The sequence below is a fragment of the Taudactylus pleione genome, unplaced genomic scaffold (assembly GCF_031769625.1).
Source record: "Taudactylus pleione unplaced genomic scaffold, aTauple2 ptg000266l, whole genome shotgun sequence".
Classification (NCBI taxonomy): domain Eukaryota; kingdom Metazoa; phylum Chordata; class Amphibia; order Anura; family Myobatrachidae; genus Taudactylus; species Taudactylus pleione.
The window spans coordinates 1,657,396-1,677,500 of NW_028284668.1; the positions used below are offsets into that span (position 1 = coordinate 1,657,396).

Here is a 20,105-nt window from a genome sequence, read left to right on the forward strand (position 1 = left end):
AAGGCTTGTTGCGACTAATTAAATCCCCCCCCCCCCCCCAAGTGTAATATATTGTATTGTTATATATAGTATTGTAACAGCCTTCTCCTCTCCATAAGGTTAAGAAGAACCCATTACAACCGAAGGGCTTTTTGAATTCCTCACATTTGAATTACAGTGAAAGCAGAGTTATCACCACTATTTTGTTACTATAACTTTTGACAATACTGGAACATTTACATTTCTTTAATTCATTGTATTCTAGGATAGTTATTCACTTGTGTTTTGTGACCCCACACTTTTACACTGTCGTCATTTTTTCCAAACATTGAGTATGAGTTCCAAATGGGCATTGGCACAAACAATGACACATTAATATGCTTTGAATAGGGCTAAAAAAAAATAGCAGCATGATTTCTTTTTTTACTCTTTTGGGTAAGGGTGCGAATTCTGCAATGTAAGTAAGGATATAGATTAATTTTGTTATGCCAACAGTGTGCGTAACGTACATGGATTATATTTAAAAAAAAAAATTTGGGTTAAGAATATCTATTAAATCACTTAAGTTTATTCACAAGATGCTAGCCCAGAATCCCTAAACAATACATTATAGCAACTGGACTGATTACAAATGTAACATTAAATTCCCAAAACAGTTGTTTCAGCAGTATTCACAGATTGGTACGCCTACATTCTTTTGATTTTAAAATTTCTAAACATTGTTTCCTTTCCCAACATTCTGTCTCTTGTGTCCTCCTTTCTCTATCACCCTCCTTTTCTTTCTGCCTTTCCTGTTTTTCTGCAGTTCCTGGCTTTCCCTACCCCACTGCTGCAGCAGCCGCCACTACAGCAGCTGCCTTTAGAGGGGCACACTTGAGGGGTCGCGGGAGGACAGTATATGGGGCTGTGCGGGCGGTACCTCCGACGGCCATCCAGACATACCCAGGGTAAGTGGAAGGCTTTAAAATCAGAGGGGTGTGATTTGATTAACAAGAGAAAAGGATTCCTTAGACATAGTGAGCTTAAGTAGTATTTGCTAGAACAGTTATTTGTATAAATGTAAACACTACATTCTTATGTATGTATTTTAGCACCATGCAGTATTTTTAGAAGTTTACTTTTTTGACTGGTAAAAGCTGTTCCAGGTAAAATAAATGAATCTTCTGCAACACTATACTTGGTGTGCATTTATTTAATTTATACACAAAAATAGTGATACTTCTCTTCTACAATTAGCTATGCTACTACAAAAGCATGTATGGGTGTGTGGATATGTATATATATGTGTGCATGTATGTATATGTGTGTGTATATGTTTATGGAATTTGGTCAAACATGGCCTAATTCAAATCTATGTATGTTCTGTGTCTCTATGGGATGAATGGAACCAAGCTTAGAGAGAGTTTCTATAGAGTAGAAATAATTGGAAAGGCTGGGTTGTGGGAGCGGGGAGTAGGCTGTTTTTGGAGCTTGTCAATAACTGCACCTATATGTTTGTGTGACCAGTCATAGCTGACACGCATGAAATTTGGCCTCATACATAATAACTGGGTGAGCAAACTTGGGTGATGTATGAATAACCGTAGGCTCAGAACCAGCATCTATATTATATTATTAAAAAACCTTGTCCCAAAGAGAGAGAGATCTAAGAATTGGCAGTCTTGCATGATTTTACACAAATCTGTATTAGTAGCTGTTCTCTATATTCTCTGTATCCCTATATGCTGCTGTGTTTCTGTTGCCTAGTCAGCAGGTAGAACATAAGCTACATTTTGCTCTTTCATAGAAATCCATGTGTATATTCTCCTCCTATCACTTTCTTGTTTAACTGGCTTGAGCAATAGAAGGATGACTTTTTCAGCACAGTCTTGCCCAAAAAACAAGAAACCTAGGAGCAAATTAAGTTGCCATGGGTTGAGTTGCATGGTGTGTTTCCTCATGTAAAGTGCTCAGAACTATTCAATTACAGATCCACAAATAGCCCCATGGCAGCAGATCATGCTTATGTCTGCTGGCACCCTCCTGAGGTGCGTGCAGAAATGAGCTTTAACTGCTGCCATGGGGCTATTTGCATTTTTGTAATTGAATATAGTAGCAATGGGCACTTTACCCATGGGATAGTTATATCCATTTCCCTTTTACAATAGTTATTCAGACAGTTAAAATTACCATTAGGTGATAACTTCATCAAAGTCAGTGTTTCACGTCAATGCTGATGTAGAGCTGGTCTCTGACAGTGGAGGTGGCCTTATGGAGTACTTTTAATTTTTAATTCCATTCTGGTCCAAATTACAGTATATTCCAGGGATATGTGAGGATTATAAAAGTGTTCTTTGTATATAAACAATATATAGAAAATATGTTGTAATTACTCATCCAGCATAAATGTGATTTTAAAGCTTGTAATATACATCTGGTACAGTGAATTTAGTGCATACAAATAATAGTCCATCAGTTACACTGTTGTATGTCGTAGGACAGATCTGAGAAGGCAGCAGTGGGTGTCCCTTTGCTCGGCTCTGCTTTGCATATTTTAGCAATTGCAATCCGTGAGAGAATGCTGTTGCGATTGCATTGGCATAAATCAGAGTCAGGCCAAGTAGTGAACAGTATGTGAGTTACTGCAAATACCACCAATATTGGAGTTGGTACAAGTTTTTCTTTGAATCCAGTCATTTTTAGCAGGGTCTACCATACATTTTTATATATATATTACAATTTTATATATATTACAAATGTAGATGTAAAGCATTCGTACGTTAAGCTGTTAGTAAATATGGGTAACTATAAATGTTCATGTGCCACTTTAAAACAGGAAGCTTGACCTTCCTTCGCCCTCACATCTAAAGCTGCATATCCACTACACGACTACTGAACGATTGAACGATAATGACATCGTTATCGTTCCTTATACTGTGCAGTGGCTATTGAGCCCACACTGAACAATATGTTGTTCAATGCCAGCACCCTCCCTCATCCCTGAACCTGCAAAACCTGACTATATTGTCAGGTTGGTGAGCAGGTTAAGGCGATGACAGATGCCGACAATGATCATCTGAAGCGCGCATCGCTGGTTGTTGCCGGCATATACACTGCACGATTAATTAACGATTTTGTTCAATCGTTCATTTATATTTTGTAGCAGATACGCAGCTTAAGATCTTCTACCTTTTAATGATATCTCCACCAAAGCATTTTTTTTATGAAGTGTGATAAACAATTATTTAATACAAATGACATGCTCCTGTCTTCCGCAGCTATTTGTCAGCATGAGAGATGTCATGTTTAGTATGGTTCAGCATACATAAATCGCTCCCCATGCCCAAACATTTCATTTGTGGGTGGCTTCAGTAAAATTCCAGGACAATCCTGCTCTTGGGTTTTTGGGCCTGATTTTGACGCAGCCACCCGCCTCCGACTTTATGAAAATGCTGCTACAAAGTCCTTCACTGGTATACAGCCGTGCGCCCAACTGTGCAAGGACTGAGATGCTCATTGTCTGTATCCATAGGCGCTGAAATACTGATTGTTGCGTCTATAGAAGCTCCATTGTACGCAGCATCAGAACTTACACCAGCCCTATGGCAGGTGCAGTTTCTCCGGCCGTATATGGCCTCCTGTGTGAACGGTTGAACATCTGTGTATGTAGCCACTTTCACCAACACACTCTTGACACTAGCATAACACGCCAGGAAGATGAACCAACTCAGGGCGTGCGTTAAGCCACTGTCCAGAAACGCCCATCACATTTTAAAGACCTGATACCGTGCGACTCAATTGCAACAGCGCCTTTGTGTTCACACTCAGTACCAAAGAATCGCTCAACTATGTGAACATCAGCATTGTGTGGTAATGAAGGCTGACTAGGATGAATAGGATCTGGACAGCTATAGAAAATGTGACTGCCCCACACGCTTTATAGTGTACAAAAAATAAAATAATGGAGAACCCCTTGTTCTTCATCCGTGTTTACAAACTCTGAACTACACTACAGGGTCAAGAGTATGTCGACACACATACTTCACACCCATATGTGCTTGGTGAAAATATCACTCCTATATCATAGGCATTAATACAGAGTTTGTTCACCCCATTGCTGCTATACCTGCCTCCGCCCTTCTGGGAAGGGTTCCCACTAGATTATAAAATACTAGCGACCACCCCCAACTTTGCACGGGAGCAATTTAATCTCACCACGCCCCTTGCATCTCATAACCTATGCCATCTCCCAACAGGCCCCTGCATCTCGCCAGTATCACCACAATCCCCACTGCTTCTGCCCTGCAGCTGGCTGGGGCTGGGCAATTGGGATGTGCTGGGAAGAGCAAGGAGGATCATGGATTTGTATTGCAGCTACTGTAAGCATTATCAGCAGCATGTCCCCGGGGCTGGGATACCAGTGCATATTTCCGCAGCTTCATGCACACCTCTCACCAGCTGCCGAATATGGCGATGAGCAATGTCCTTTTTGCACAATGTAACCTGTATTTCCTGGGCTTTCTGTTGAGCTTTCTCGCTGTAGTGCCCCTGTCCAAGAACGGTGCTGTCCTCCTTGGGAGCCTGAGGTGGAGAGGGACCACTTCACAGTGGAGGATTGGTGGTCGGAGTCTGCCTGCAGGTTCAGCATAGAGATGGACATTGGAATCTGATGGCTACTAACCATCAATGTTTTGTTCCGATGGTAGTGTTTTTAACATTTGATAGTGGCTGTACGATGTTTGCCACCATCAAATGGAAATCATTAAATGGTGTTCTGATGGTGGTTTTTATGAAATTCCTGAAAGATATGCCTCCCCTGTCTACTGTGACTGCATCAGGGCATCTTCATGAGTTCATTGGAAGCTGTCTCTCACTCCCTGGGCCTGGGATTTGGGAATAGAGTAATATTGAGCAAGTAACTCTGTACTTGGACAAACCATGTTGCAATGCAAGGGGTGCAAATACAAATTTGCATGTTGGGTAAATACTGGCTGCTTTTGCATGTAGCCTACAAATGCTGGACAGCTTTATTTTTAAACTGGAATAAAGTTTTCAGTTTGGACACACCCTTCCCGATTTGAAATCTCCCTGCACATTTTAAATCTGCCCCACCTGCAGTGCAGCTTGGTTTTACCAAGATGCACAGTTACTTGCGCTCTTACTCTCTTCCCAAATCTTAATCGGGCTCTATGTCTGCCTCAGACGTGATCCTTCTCCAGTCCCGGACTCCCTCCCCTCTCTAGGTTTCTGCTAAGCAACAGGGCACATTGCTAGCTCTGATTGGCTCTCTTTGCTGTTTCAGCACTATGGGCAGCTACTGTACTTCAACTTGGTGTAAGATTGAAGTTTACGGAGACCGCTCCACTAAAATAGTCACTGCTTGGCTCCTTTTGGTTTGTTCATACACCTAAACCTTCCTCGACCACTGCTATATAGAAGAGTGAAAACCCCATGAAAATACATATAAATATATGTAACACTGGGGAACAGTCACTGTTGCCAGGTATTTAAGTCAATTTCAATTAATTTTGTGCTCCTGATCATGAATATGCCATGCTTGTATTTCAATTGGCTCTAGTTTTAGAGATATGCATAGGTCAAGTTTTTATGAAAAATAAAATTAAGCAATGTTAAAAATAGTTAGATATATAAATTTTTTTATATTTGATTCGTAAAAGGTTATAAAAAGACACAGGATAATTACATACGTGTTAGGAAGCTATGAGAACAGTTTTTTGTAGGATTTTCTTTTGTATTCTTATTGTGGGCAGCCCCTCTGCAGACTCCAACAGTAATCTGCCATCATCTGAAGATCCCACCTTCCTTGATATCCATCTTCCATTATCTTGGCTAAAGAACGGCCGTATGGCTTGCTCTCTATTTCGATACAACGTTATAGTAACATCCGACTGCTTTTCTTGAAGTCTGGTTGCTAAAAGCTCAGCTCCTTTTTTTGATAAATTCAAATCATGAATTAAATCATTTAGTTCCTTTTTGAGAAAATTTGTTTGGAGTAGAGGAACTTTCTTCAAACTCAATTTCATCTGTGTTGTCACTTGCACTGGATGAAATTAACATTTCCATATCATCACATTCAACTTCGCACAAAGACCTGAATGATGGTACAGGTAAATCTTCGCTATGTGGTGCCTGTTGTTTTGCAGAATTCATACTCTGGTATTCCCATTTGTGTTTCTTAAATTGATTCATACCCTTCACATTTACAGCACAAAAATAGCAGTCACTCAAGTGATCTTTTGGCTCACACCACATCATAGGTATGCCAAAATTAAGTCCTTTTCGATCACCCTTAGTCCAATTGCGGAGTGATTCCACACAGGTTTTACAAACTTTGAGAGGCACCCAAATCTTGTCTTGCTGGGTTATGACTTCCAAAATAAGCCTGATACGCTTGTTTTTACGAATACAGTTATATTTTTTCTTTCTAATGCAACACTATATTTGCCACAAATATAACAAAAACATCAGGGTTGTTAGTACAGTCTCCGAGAAGAACTAATTTTTATGGCGAAAATGTTTTTGTTTTCACACATTCAGTGCTAACTCCCAACAAAAGCCGAGGACATACTAAACAAAACAAGCCCAAACGGTGGGAAATTGGTTGTGGCGGGACAGAGAGAGGGCTGAACAAAGGAACAGGAGGTGTGCTAACTGCGTCACTCGGTCCTCTCCGTTGCTCCTCTCTGTATGCTGGGAGGAGGTGTGGCTGTGGTCTGAGGATGTCCCAGCAGGCTCAACCGTACACTGCCATGCCTCTTCCCAACATTGGGGAGGAGATGTGTCATGTGTCTCAAACGTGACTACCGGCTATGTTCTCACAAATAAAACTAATTCTTGTTATTGTTGAAAGAGGATAGTTGTTAAAAAAGCAAAACTAAGTCGATTCTGTTAAGTAAAGCAGGCCAAGACTAGTAAAATAATTCAAATGGAGAAAATAAAAGAATTTTATAATTTTTCATTTTAAAACTGGAGCCTATTCAGCTATAGTGAAGAGCTAATGCGAAAACAGAATCTGTGAGTACTCTCAAACCGATCTTAAATCCTTGGCAAGGAAGAAAAATTTTTTTTTGTTCCCCAGTGTAATTGACTGTGGCAAATCACATTTGTTGAGCGACAAGTGCATTGTAGAGGATTGGCATTGCTGGTGAGCAAAATGGCCTGGCTTGTTGTTGGCTTTTTAAGTCAAATGAAAGTTGTACGCTGGGATTGAAGGTCAGGCGGGTCAACTAATTCCATACCAAATTTACCACACACTATATTTTTTTTGTTGGACTTTGCTTTGTAGTTTGGGAGTTATTGTGCTAAGACAGAAGTCTTCCTCAGACTGGTTACACTATTTGGGAGCACACAATGCCATTGCATGCTGTGGAATTACGTTCACTGGAACAAGGAGGCCCAGGCCAAATCACGTAACTGCCTCAGACCAGTATTTCTCCTTCATGAAACTTTACAGTTGGCAATATGCATGTGGACAGGAAGCGTTCATTCCATTCAACGTTTGGTATTGCTCATAGCAAACTAATGCTCCTGACAAGCCGTTATGCTGACTTTGATCCAGAGGCAGCTGAAACCTGATAGGGCGTGTTGCAACTGAGGACAGACTATTTATATGCACGATGTGCTTCAGCACTCTAGTCCCGTTATGTGAGCTCATGTTGCCTATTGCTTCATGATTGACTGAGCTGCCACATTGTCACTGAGTGTGTATCGACATTCTACTGCTAATGTTTCACTATGGAGATTGCATGACTATGCATGATTTTATGTACCTTATAGCAGTGGGTGTGGCTGAAAAATCCAACTTGACTAATCAGAAGGGATGTCCACATACTTTTGGCCATGTAATGTATTTGATTTAATTATTGTTTAAAGTAGTGAGTACTCCTCTGTATTCAATGTACTAAATACACAGTAGAGTTGTTCTTGCCAATTGCAAAATGTTATGCAACAACATAGCTTGAAGGAGTGGCTACTGTATTAGGAAGTAATATCTATATAGTACTTTAAGACATTTGCTTGCGTAGAGCAAAAAATTACTTGGATTGTGACAAATAGGGACCAAAATTCAGATGTAGCATTTTCAACATCTGCTTGATTCCATGCTCCAATTATAATTTTTTTTTTTTTAATTTATGGGTGATCTCTACAAAAAACAAAAATTCTTAATATTAGATTCTGGAATAGATCCAAGAACATTACTGTAATTTCAACCTGTCGGAAGTAGTGTTAATCCAAAACAAAGAAAAATCCAGCACTTTTTTGTAAAATATGAATTTAACCAAATATATTGGATATGGCAGAAAAGAATAGATCAAAACGCTAAATAATGTAACAATATTATTTATAATGTAATGTAAAAAAAGATACAGTAACATTAATATAGCAGCAATTATTAGAATCAACGACTACATATAAAATATGATTGGATGAACATTTATTTATTTATTTATTTATTAACAGTTTCTTATATAGCGCAGCATATTCCGTTGCGCTTTACAATTGGAAACATTGATAGAACAAAACAGGGTAATAACAGACAGACATAGAGGTAAGAGGGCCCTGCTTGCAAGCTTACAATCTATAGGGATATGACGATTAAGGTTCGATGTCCAAACCCTTAATAGGACAAAGTTACAAATATTCTCTCCACATTTCAGAGTCTCATCCAGTCCTGTCAGAAGCGGGTTAAATATAACGGTTCCTCTATATGCAGGGCTCCAAAGGTTTGTAGCGGCTCACAGCCAAGCCGCGATATTGCTCTGTGTAGAAAAAGCACTATATCTCCGTTGGTGCTGGCGGCTTTGCGGGCAACTTCGTGACAGCCCTTGGGGTCGCTGTTTAAATAGATGATCTCATGCTTGGTGGCATTCAGGAAGCTATACCCTGGAGGTAAGAAAGAGCACTTACAGTGCAGTACGCTCCTCCAAATTAAGTCTGTTGGTATGGCACACGGAGAGATGTGGAGTAGGCTTTACATGTTCATTGTCCCACAAATGATACAAATTCTTGTTATTGTTGAAAGAGGATAGTTGTTAAAGCTAAACTAAGTAGGTTCTGTTAAGTAAAGCCAATGAACATTTAAAGCCTACTCCACATCTCTCTGTGTGCCATACCAACAACAGACTTGATTTGGAGGAGCGTACTGCACTGTAAGTGCTCTCTTACCTCCAGGCTATGGTAAACTTGGAGACACAGAAGCTTCCTGAATGTAAACAGCGACCCCAAGGGCTGTCACGAAGATGACCTAACTACTGCCCCCAAAGCCACCGGCACCATCGGAGATATAGTGCTTTTTCTACACAGAGCAATATTGCGGCTTGGCTCTGAGCCGCTACAAACCTTTGGAGCCCTGCATATAGAGGAACCGTATTATTTAACCCGCTTGTGACAGGACTGAGACTCTAAAATGTGGAGAGAATATTTGTAACTTTGTCCTATTAAGGGTTTGGACGTCGAACCTTGTCATATATGTTCATCCAAGCATATTTTATATGTATTCGTTGATTCGAATAATTGCTGCTATATTAATGTTACTGTATCGCTTTTCTATTACATTATAAATAATATTACCTAATTTGGTGTTCTGATCTATTGTTTTCTGCCATATCAAATATATTTGGTTAAATTCATATTTTACAAACTAGCGCTGGACTTATTCTTTGTTTTGGATTTATATTGACTAGCAATAGTCTTATTGAGCTTACACAGGCTAATTTTGTCTTGCAGAGATAGATAGAGAGATAGAGAGATATGATATATATTAATATTAGACATGATTGATATATATATCTAATATTAATATATATCATATATCAATATTAATATATATATATATATATTGTGTATATCTAATATTAATATATATATATGATGTATATCTAATATTAATATATATATAAAACATTTTTATTAGCACCTCCCTTTTCTTGTTTTTATAGAAGTATGTCACAAATAAGTCTTGGTGATTCCACTACTTCTCGGGCTAAATAAGGTGTTAAGATTATCCTTACATGTTGCTGTTCATTATTATTAGGGATTGGTTCCAGTTGGCCTTATAATCTTGTCAGTGGCAATTACTCCTATTTTTTTTATTGTGTTTTCCTGTCTGGCTGTTCTGTTGTTCATGTTTTGCTTGGTATTGACCCTACTTGTTATGACTGTTCCGTCTGTCATTTGCTCTGACCTTGGAATTGTTACTGGTTATTCTTATGTTCTGCGTGCCTCAACAGTTATCAGTTATGATTCTAGCTGCCTGCCCGTTGATAAGATTTTGTACTGTCCTTTCTTCCTGTGTGCAATACTGTTTATCATCTCTGGTTTTCGTTTGTATTTGGTTCTGTTTGCCCTTTCAGCGTACTATTTACTCTTGTGTTCTCTATAGTATTTCCTTATGGATTCTGTGTCCAGTAAGTATAGTTGTCTGCATCAAACATTATTGATCTGATACTGCACACATAAAACCTGGTGGTAACTGAGTACTGGAGAGATTTCTACTCTATGGGAATTGTGACTGCTATAGGCTAAGATCAGACTGGAGCTGTGGAGGTTTACAGGGAAGCTGAGTTCATTAATTTCACCTTCATTGCTTTTTAGCATGGACTATTATCTTGTTCAAGATGCTTTTAACATGTTCACCTGATTGACTTGATCAGTCCTGTGGCATTCAAACTGCCACCACTGAAATGGAGGACCAAATATGTGCCACAAAAACGTATCCCATATCGCTGTCACCAAGCATACATTCTTCGAACCTGGTTGAAATGACTTCTGTGGTTGCTGCTAGAACCTGGTCATGTCATCATAGAAATGCAGGATTAAGATTTCAATTGGACAGGCTCGGATTTTCATCCAGAGTAATGTTACCACATTGCATCTGTACCTTCTTGTTCTTGGCTGGCATGGTTGTAACTTGGCTGGGTTTCTATTGCCAAATATCATTCTATGACTGCTACAATAAGTTGTGCATCGTATGCCATGCTTTTTCTGTCACCATTTTTGTTCTTTGGCTGTTAGGCTATGGTCTGTGAACTATCTGTTATTCTTCACAAGTCATGCTAGCCTACATTTCCACTTTCATCAATTGTCTGCTTATAACCCCATGTGTGTTTTGGAGGATGCCTTTCTTTATACACTTGTGATTCTGTCTATGCCAAACCTCATCATAAACTCCTATTAATGGTTGTAATGCCCATGAGCAAGTCACAAACCATTGGTACCTGGCTACCTCCTTTAATTAGAAAACCTACCTATACAAATGTTCGCTTGTCACCTGTTTCTTTATTTTTGTCACTGTGTGGTCAGTGATCCCTATTTTATGACCTAATTATTACAACATTTATTATTTGCAGGTTTGCAAATTACAGTCATCAGGAGAATGTTTGAAAATAGAATACAAATAATTTTTTTTTCTTTCATCTATGTCTTTGTGGACAATTAAATGTTTAAAAAATTATTTTATCTTTATTCATGCTTTTTGACAAAGCAAAATACCACACCCCCCCTGTCCCCAATAAAAAAGTTTCAAAGGGGAATAAATATTTTGCATAAATTCTGATCTTTTGTTTATTAAAGAATAATTTTTGTATACTGACTGATACAAAATGTTATGAAGCGGCTAGCGATCATTACATTTACAGTATTAAACTTCAGAAGAGGTGCACAAACATGTTCTCTCCAAGCTGTAAGGGTCTATTTAACATTCTTATTTGTTCTGAAACTGCTGGTTCCGCATGATTGTTGGAACATTTAGTAGTAAGACTATTTAATGAAGCTGTATTTCAATATATCACATTATATATTAAGTAGGACATGCAGGTCACTTCTTTTCTCATAGACCTCTTTAGAAATGGCGATGTAGTCTAACTTCAGATGGTGTTAGCCATTGTAGCCTATAAGCTGCTTTTTTCATCTGCAACGGATCTTCGGATCCCTCCCAGTCAGACTATGCAGTACATCAGGCCGCGCATGCGCAGAAGGTAAATGGTCACCTCTTCTATTCTCTCTTCGTTGGGTTTTCTCTTATTGGAGCCAATGTCCCTACAAAATGATTTTTGTTAAATTTATCCAACAAGAAATTGGTTTTCGCTGCGGATAGTGTCTGTAACAGATGTTACAAATAGGACCCCATAGTCTCTGAAAACAGAAACACACAAGAGGTCTAAAATATTTCAGAAGTGTTTGTGTAAAGTTGTGCAGGATAGTGCTGTAAAATTGAATGAATAAAATGTACAGCATAACCTTTTTTTTTTTTATAATGTATTCACTGCTGTTAGAAAAAAAGAAAAAAAAAGGATCTTTTCTTTTGCCTTTTTTCTTTTGCATTTTCTTACTCTAAATGTTAGTGTAACTTAATAGGTGCTGATTGTGGTTAGGATGGGATTGAAAGGGTTATTCATACATCTCTCTTGCCTGCTTATGATTTATATGGCATGGTGCATGCAGCTGCTGTTAATAACCGGAATGTGTTTTGTTTTTTTTGTTTTATTATCATTTTATTCCCCCCCCCCTTCCTGGTGTGATTCTATAGTGTGCTATATCAGGATGGATTTTATGGCACTGAATTATATGTAAGTATGCAACAAAGAACTTAAAAAATTGAAATAAAAACAAATTATAGAAAAAACTTTTTATATCCAATCAGTTCTAATCCTACCCTGCTTCCCGCTTCCCCTTTCCTCTTTGCCCGTGCAAGCCAGCCTTAATTCCCACCCATATCACATCCTTTATTCCATTCTTATTATTTCTCATTACTGTGCCTTAAAATTATGTATTTAATTATATTTTTTTCGTCATTTATGTTTTTCTTATTCATTTATTTCCCTTTGTTTGTAACATCGGTGGAGTGTTGTGTCTGGGAATGCAGGCATGCTGTTTTTAAACACCGCTCTGGCCGTTGGAATGTTAGAAATAAAGAACAAGGTGGTGTCATTGTGGTGGCAGTTGGTAGATTTTAGTTTTCTTAGGGGTGTTCAATAATGCATGCCATGGTGTTGGTCGCCTCCCCGCTGCCGTCAGATGCTCCGGCTCCAACCTAACTGGACAATGAAAGGGAAAAGAAAAAGAAAACTCTTCATAGGACTGGATTCCTGATTCATCCTACAGGGCCAGACCAAACATTCTAATTTAGGTCACAGAAGACTGGGGATAATCTTGGTTTTTTATTTTGCAGGTCCCTAGTTCTCCAGTCTAGAATGGAATTTATTTATTTTTCTTTTTTTTTTTTTTTCTTTTCTTTTATTCCTCACATTTTCAATGGTTGTTACCCCTCTCCACCCTACAATTCTGACATTTCCTTTTTACTGCCTATTGTCTTCTAATTTACCTGCTACTGCTGTTGTTTATCTTCCTTGTCTACTTTGCTTCTATGTGTGTTCTATTATTCCTCTGCTTTCCACTTTTGTCTCCTTTTTTTTCATCTTTGCTTCCACATCCAGCCTTTCCCTTCTCTCCCTGTGATATTTGGTCTAAATGTCCCCTACTGTTGGAGGGTGAATAGAGGAATTGTGTTTTAGACTTTAAAAAGCATGCTTACACCTATAATCTGGTGTACCACAGGCTGGCTTGCTCCTTCCTATTGGTTGGGAGTTCAAAGGGGGCATTGAGTGAATGGGAAGAGAGGGGTCGGGAGTTTATCTTTTGTCTAATCACTTTCTCTCCACAGGCTTCTCGTGTTGATCTTTTTATCATACATTTTGCTCTTTTTGCTATCTAGGGTTTCAATATTGTTTTTGTTCTGTTATAGACTAGTCTTACAGGAACCAATCTTAAATCCTAAACTACCTCAGGTAGGCGCCCTCCCACATGGCCTCTTCCCTTCCCTTTTTGCCACAAAGAGTGCAGATTGCTGTGAGACAATATTTAAATTACTAACCCATACTTAATGCCTTGTTGGAGAAGGGAACAGAGCCCACAATGTACAGATCTAGCCTTAGCCTATTGTCCTTTTGAAAAGTTTCTTTTTGTAGAAGCTCAAAAAGCAAAAACCATTTTTCCTGCAATCAGTCATGGCATGGATGCAGTCATTTTAGTGGAAAAACAGAGAGTGTGCAAGTTTACATAATTGTGACCCATTCTTACACAACATGAGCGCATGCACTAGGCATAATACAACATTGTTAGAAAAATTTAAGAGTGGGACAGGTGAGCAAGTGGAAACTCTATGAGAATGCTTTATAAAACCTAGTGGGTGTGTATAGTATTAGAATAGTTCTAAACCAGAAACTTTATTCAAATAGTACATGATTACGTTACATTAGGCATTTTATATAAATTGATAATTGATAACTATGCTTGTCATGTAAAATGCTAAAATTACTAGATACAATGCTTAACTTTAAGCCTTGTTTGTGCATTATATGGTCATGCATTTAAGTTCCTAGACTATCTTCTAATTTTAAGTTCTCTGTGCTGCAAAGTGGTTAATTTATCTGTCGGTCATGTGTTGAAGTCATACTTGTGTTTTGCCTAGACAATCCAAGTGGAGTAAACTGGTACAAGAATATATCATACCAAGAAAGAGATTTATATCCGTTTACACAACTTGGATTGTCTAGACCACTGGTGTCAAACTCTGGCCATCCAGCTGCAATGGAACGTAACATCCCAGCATGCACTGCCACAATTTTGCTCTTAGGGCATGCTAAAACTGTGGCAGGGTATGCTGGGATGTGTAGTTCCACTGCAGCTGGATGGCCTGAGTTTGACACCACTGGTCTAGACAAAACACAAATATGACTTCAACATATGACCGACAGACAAATTAACAACCACTTTTGCAATGAGCAAGTAAGTCACTTGTTTCTTGTCTTGATCATTCTGTTTATGTACTTTGTAAGATGCTGTGGGCCCCTTGTGATGCCATATAATTAAAGTATAATAATTAAAACAAAGCTGTGTCCAAAGCTTAGGCCATAGACCTAGACCTCCCTGCATGCACTCAACTGTAGGTCAACTGCATTTTTGTCCTAGATACGAGGGGTAGGCCCAAGCAAAACTAGTGTTAACACTGTTCAAAAGACTACACCCACATTTGGGTTGCTGGACCTAACCATAGTTTATATTTGCATTCATGTGGGACAATTCAAACTTCTATGTTACATTTGTATGAATGCAATCATCATAAAGTTGCCCAAGCAACAGATTAAAATGACCGATTGTGTGGGGCAGTACAGTGGTAAGAGTTGCTCTCACAGCACTGAGGCCAATGTCCGATATGCGAGGAGCTGGTATGTTTTAGTGTGTGTATGTATGCATAATATATATATATATATATATATATGTGTGTGTGTGTATATATATATATATATATATATATATATATATATATATATATATATATATATATATATATATATATATATATATATATAGTGTGTATAATATATGCAAAAAAGTATTTGGACAGCCACTGAATGTGCAAGTTGTTGCACTTTAAAAAATGAGAGGTCTGTAATTTCCATCATAGGTACACTTCAACTGTGAGACAGAATCGGAACAAAAAATTCCAGAAATCACATTGTATGATTTTTAAACAATTTAGTTGTATATTCTTTCTGAAAAAAAATATTTGGACAATTAAAAAGTTTAACTCAATACTTTGTAAAGTAACCTTGGTTGGCAATTACAGAGGTCAAACGTTTCCTGTAATTCTTGACCAGGTTTGCACACCCTGCAGCAGGTATTTTGGCCCACTCTTCAATGCAGATCTTCTCTAGAGGTGTCATGTTTTGGGGCTGTCGCCACGCAACACAGGCTTTCAACTCCCTCCCACAGACTTTTTATTGGGTTGAGGTCTGGTTACTGGCTAGGCCAATCCAGGACCTTGAAATGCTTCTTACGGAGCCACTCAGTTGCCCGGGTGGTGTGTTTGGGGTCATTGTTATGCTGGAAGACCCAGCCTCATTGCATTTTCAATGCTCTTACTGAGGGAAGGAGGTTTTTCCCCAAAATGTCACGATACATGGCCCCATTCATCCTCTCCGTAATATGGATCAGTCGTCCTGTCCCCTTTGCAGAAAAGCATCCCCAAAGCATGATGTTTCCACCCCCATGCTTCACAGTGGGTATGTTGTTTTTGGGATGACACTCATCATTCTTCTTTCTCCAAACACGACGTGTGGAGTTTATAACAAAAAGTTATAATTGTGCCAACAGTTGATCTCTTCTCACCAAGCTGCTTGCCTATTGTCGAGTAGCTCATCCCAGCCTTGTGCAGGTCTACAATTTTGTCCCTGGTGTCCTTAGACAGCTCTCTGGTCTTGGCCATAGTGGAGAGGTTGCAGTCTGACTGTTTGAGGGTGTGGACAGGTGTCTTTTATACAGTTAACCAGTTCAAACAGGTGCCATTAATACAGGTAACGAGTGGAGGATAGATGATCTTCCTAAAGAAGAAGTAACAGGTATGTGAAAGGCAGAATTCTTGCTGGTTGGTAGGTGTCCAAATATTTATTTTCCGCAAGAATATACAAATTGTTTAATAATCATACAATGTGATTTCTGGAATTTTTTGTTCTTATTCTGCCTCTCACAGTTAAAGTGTACCCATGATGGAAATTACAGACCTCTCATCTTTTAAAGTGCAACAATTTGCACAATCTGTGGCTGTCCAAATCCTTTTTTTGTCTGTGTGTGTGTGTATATATACAAGTATTGGTTTTCGGAAAGTTTGCTGCTTCGGTGTTTTTAGACCTTTTTGTCAGATGTTACTATGGTATACTGCAGTAAAATTACAAGCATTTTAGAAGTATCAAAGGCTTTTATTGACAATTGTATTAAGTTTATGCAAAGAGTAAATATTTGCAGTGTTGACCCTTCTTTTTCAAGACCTCTGCAATTCGCCCTGGCATGCAGTCAATCAACTTCTGGGCCACACACTGATGGCTGCCCATTCTTGCCTAATCAATGCTTGGAATTTGTCAATTTGTGGGTTTTTGTTTGTCCACCCGCCTCTTCAAGATTGACCACAAGTTCTCAATGGGATTAAGGTCTGGGGAGTTTCCTGGCCATGGACCCAAAATTTTGATGTTTTGTTCCCCAAACCCCTTGGTGATCACTATTGCCTTATGGCAAGGTGCTCCATCATGCTGGAAAAGGCATTGTTCATCACCAAACTGTTCTTGGGTGGTTGGGATGGTTGGGCAATAGTTATAACTAAGTGGCTCGGGGAACAAAACATCAAAATATTGGGTCCATGGCCCAGAAACTCCCCAGATCTTAATCCCATTGAGAACTTGTGGTCAATCCTCAAGAGGTGGGTGGACAAATACAAACCCACAAATTATGACAAATTCCAAGCATTGATCAGGCAATAATGGGCAGCAATCAGTCAGTATGTGGCCGAGAAGTTGATTGACAGCATGCCAGGGCGAATTGCAGAGGTCTAGAAAAAGAAGGGTCAACACTGCAAATATTGACTCTCTGCATAAACTTAATGTAATTGTCAATAAAAGCCGTTGACACTTATGAAATGCTTGTAATTATTACTGCAGTATACCATGGTAACATCTGACAAAAAGGTCTAAAAACACTGAAGCGGCAAACTTTGTGAAAACCAATACTTGTCATTTTCAAAACTTTTGGCCATGGCTGTACATACTCTTTGTGCACCACTGCATAATATGATTTATCAATTCTGGGGGAAATTCTATTTTTTTTTTTTTTTTTTCGTTCTCTCGTTCCCGGTATCTCATCTAAAGTGGTGGGATGATATTAAATTGTTTGTGCAGGTGGGTGCAAGTAACTGAGTGCCTATTACTCATTGCACAAGTCTCCCCAAAATGCGCCGGGTATAGGCGTGTAAAGCTGCTAAAACCATCCACTGTAGTACTGGGCGCGCTGTTTGGCCATCCAAAAGCTAGACTTTTCACAGATTTCTACTTGCCACATTAGGAGGGTGTGATCAGAAATAATGGGTGCCCACAGCAGAAACTATTTATTATCTTCTGTTGGGCAACCATTACTTAAGGGCGCCTTAAACACTTGAGTTCAACCCTAATAATTTATATAGCAGTAGCCTACTATTTTTCTGAGGGGAGTAGAATCAAACCCAAAATAGGCAATACTGATGAGACCATTTCCACTAAAAAGTTGACATTCAATGCAATATATTCTAGTCTTGCCTTTGCTGAGAAGTGCAGATATTACATAAGCCAACATTTCACAACAAATACAGGTCCCTTTATCAAGACCATGTCATACATGTGTAAATTAAATATTCTGTTTATAAACAAATGCTCCTCCCAAAAAGACGCAACATGATGTATTTACTAATCTTGTAAGCATGCCATCATGATGGTCACAACCACCACTTCTCAATGTAATTATCCAAAATCATTCCTAAATTGGTGTGCTGAATCAACTATTTTGCTACTGTAATTTACAACATTTCTCATATACCACAAATGATTAATCATATAGCATATCTTACAGTTTCACCAGTCTTATGATGAGAGGCTTTGGAACTTCCCTCTCTCCTCTTTGCCATAATATTGCCTGCTCCATATCTATATGATAATCTGCCCTTACATGGCTGGGCTATTACTGAAAACCTACATTTATGCACTTTGCCACAACCTAAGTTGCAGTTCCATAACCAAAGACTTTAAAATGTATTATTGCTCTTGGCCATTAAATCGTTGCTAAACCATTTAATATCAGAACAGAAGAGAAAATCTATATCAAATCAATATTTGGGGTGACCACCCTTTGCCTTTAAAACAGCATCAATTCTTGTAGGTGCATTTGTACAAAGTCAGGTATTTTGTAGGATTATAGTCGGGTGTATGATTAACCAATCATACCAAACAGGAGGTGATGGCCATCATTTTCATATATAGGTTGAAACTATCATTGACTGAAACAGAAACAGCTGTGTAGGAGGCTTAATACTGGGAAAAGCCAAATTCTGCTACAAATGTGAGGTTGCGGAAGACCATTTAATGGCACAGGTCATACACCATGGCAAGACTGAGCACCGCAACAAGACACAAGGTAGTTATACTGTATAAGCAAGGTCTCTCCCAGGCAAAGATTTCAAAGCAGATTAGGGATTCAAGATGTGCTATTCAACCTTTTGAAGAAGCACAAAGAAACTGTCAACTTTGAGGACGCATCATGCTTACTTCCCTTTGAAATCGGAATATGTCCAGCAGTGCCATCTGCTCAGAACTGGCAGAAACCAGTGGGACCCAGGTACACCCATCTGCTGTTCGGAGAAGTCTGGCCAGAAATGGTCTTCATGGAAGCTTTCTGGCCAAAAAGCCATACCTTTGATGTAGAAGAAGGCCAAGCGACTCAACTGCACGAAAACATAGGAACTGGGGTGCAGACAAATGGCTGCAGGTGGTCTGGACTGACGAATCAAAAGTTTAAATATTTGGCTGTAACATAAGGCAGTTTGTTTGGGCGAAGGGCTGGAGAGCGGTACAATGAGTGTCTGCAGGCAACAGTGAAGCATGGTGGAGGTTCCATGCACGTTTTGAGGCTGCAATTCAGAAAATGGAGTTGGGGATTTGGTCACGATTAATAGTGTCCTCAATGCTGAGAAATACATTCAGGTACTTATCCATCATGCAATACCATTAAGGAGGCATCTGATTGGTTCCAAATTTATTTTGCAGCCAAACAATGACCCAAACATACAGCCAATGTAATTAAGAACAATCTTCAGTGTAAAGATTAACAAGGAGTCCTGGAAGTGATGACACGACCCCCACAGTCCTGATCTGAAGATCTGTGGTTAGTTCTCCAAGATGTTTGGAACAACCTCCCTGTCACGTTCTTTCAAAAATTGTGTGCAAGTGTACCTAGAAGAATTGATGCTGTTATGAAGACACAGGGTGGTCACACCAAATATTGATTTGATTTATATTTCTCTTCTGTGTATTCACTTTGCATTTTGTTAATTAAGAAAAATAAACTAAACGCTTTTATTTTTGAAAGCATTCTTACTTTGCAAAAGTCTTAGGCTTGTGCGGAAAAAATGTTGTGGTGTGTGTGTATGTATATATAAAATGTGTATGTGTAATATATATATTTGTGTGTGAAGTCTTATGGTTATGTGTAGACGCTCTGTGGTACTAATGATTGATATGTTGGTAATTTGATGTGGTCTGTATGTATATGCGTCT

General features: G+C 38.9%; 1 protein-coding gene across 10 annotated transcripts in view; it reads left to right on the forward strand.

The window, feature by feature from the left end:
• Positions 1–20,105, forward strand: part of RBFOX2 (RNA binding fox-1 homolog 2) — a 234,797-nt gene that overhangs the window by 142,337 nt on the left and 72,355 nt on the right. For 6 of the 10 annotated variants that reach the window (XM_088481211.1, XM_088481207.1, XM_088481205.1 and 3 more), the window contains 2 exons: positions 785–926; positions 13,721–13,763. In XM_088481211.1, coding sequence (XP_088337337.1) covers positions 785–926; positions 13,721–13,763 — 185 coding nt within the window. Of the gene's footprint in view, positions 1–784; positions 927–12,505; positions 12,546–13,720; positions 13,764–20,105 lie in introns of all 10 variants that reach the window. The other 4 variants (XM_088481208.1, XM_088481214.1, XM_088481206.1 and 1 more) reach the window with 2 other exon arrangements.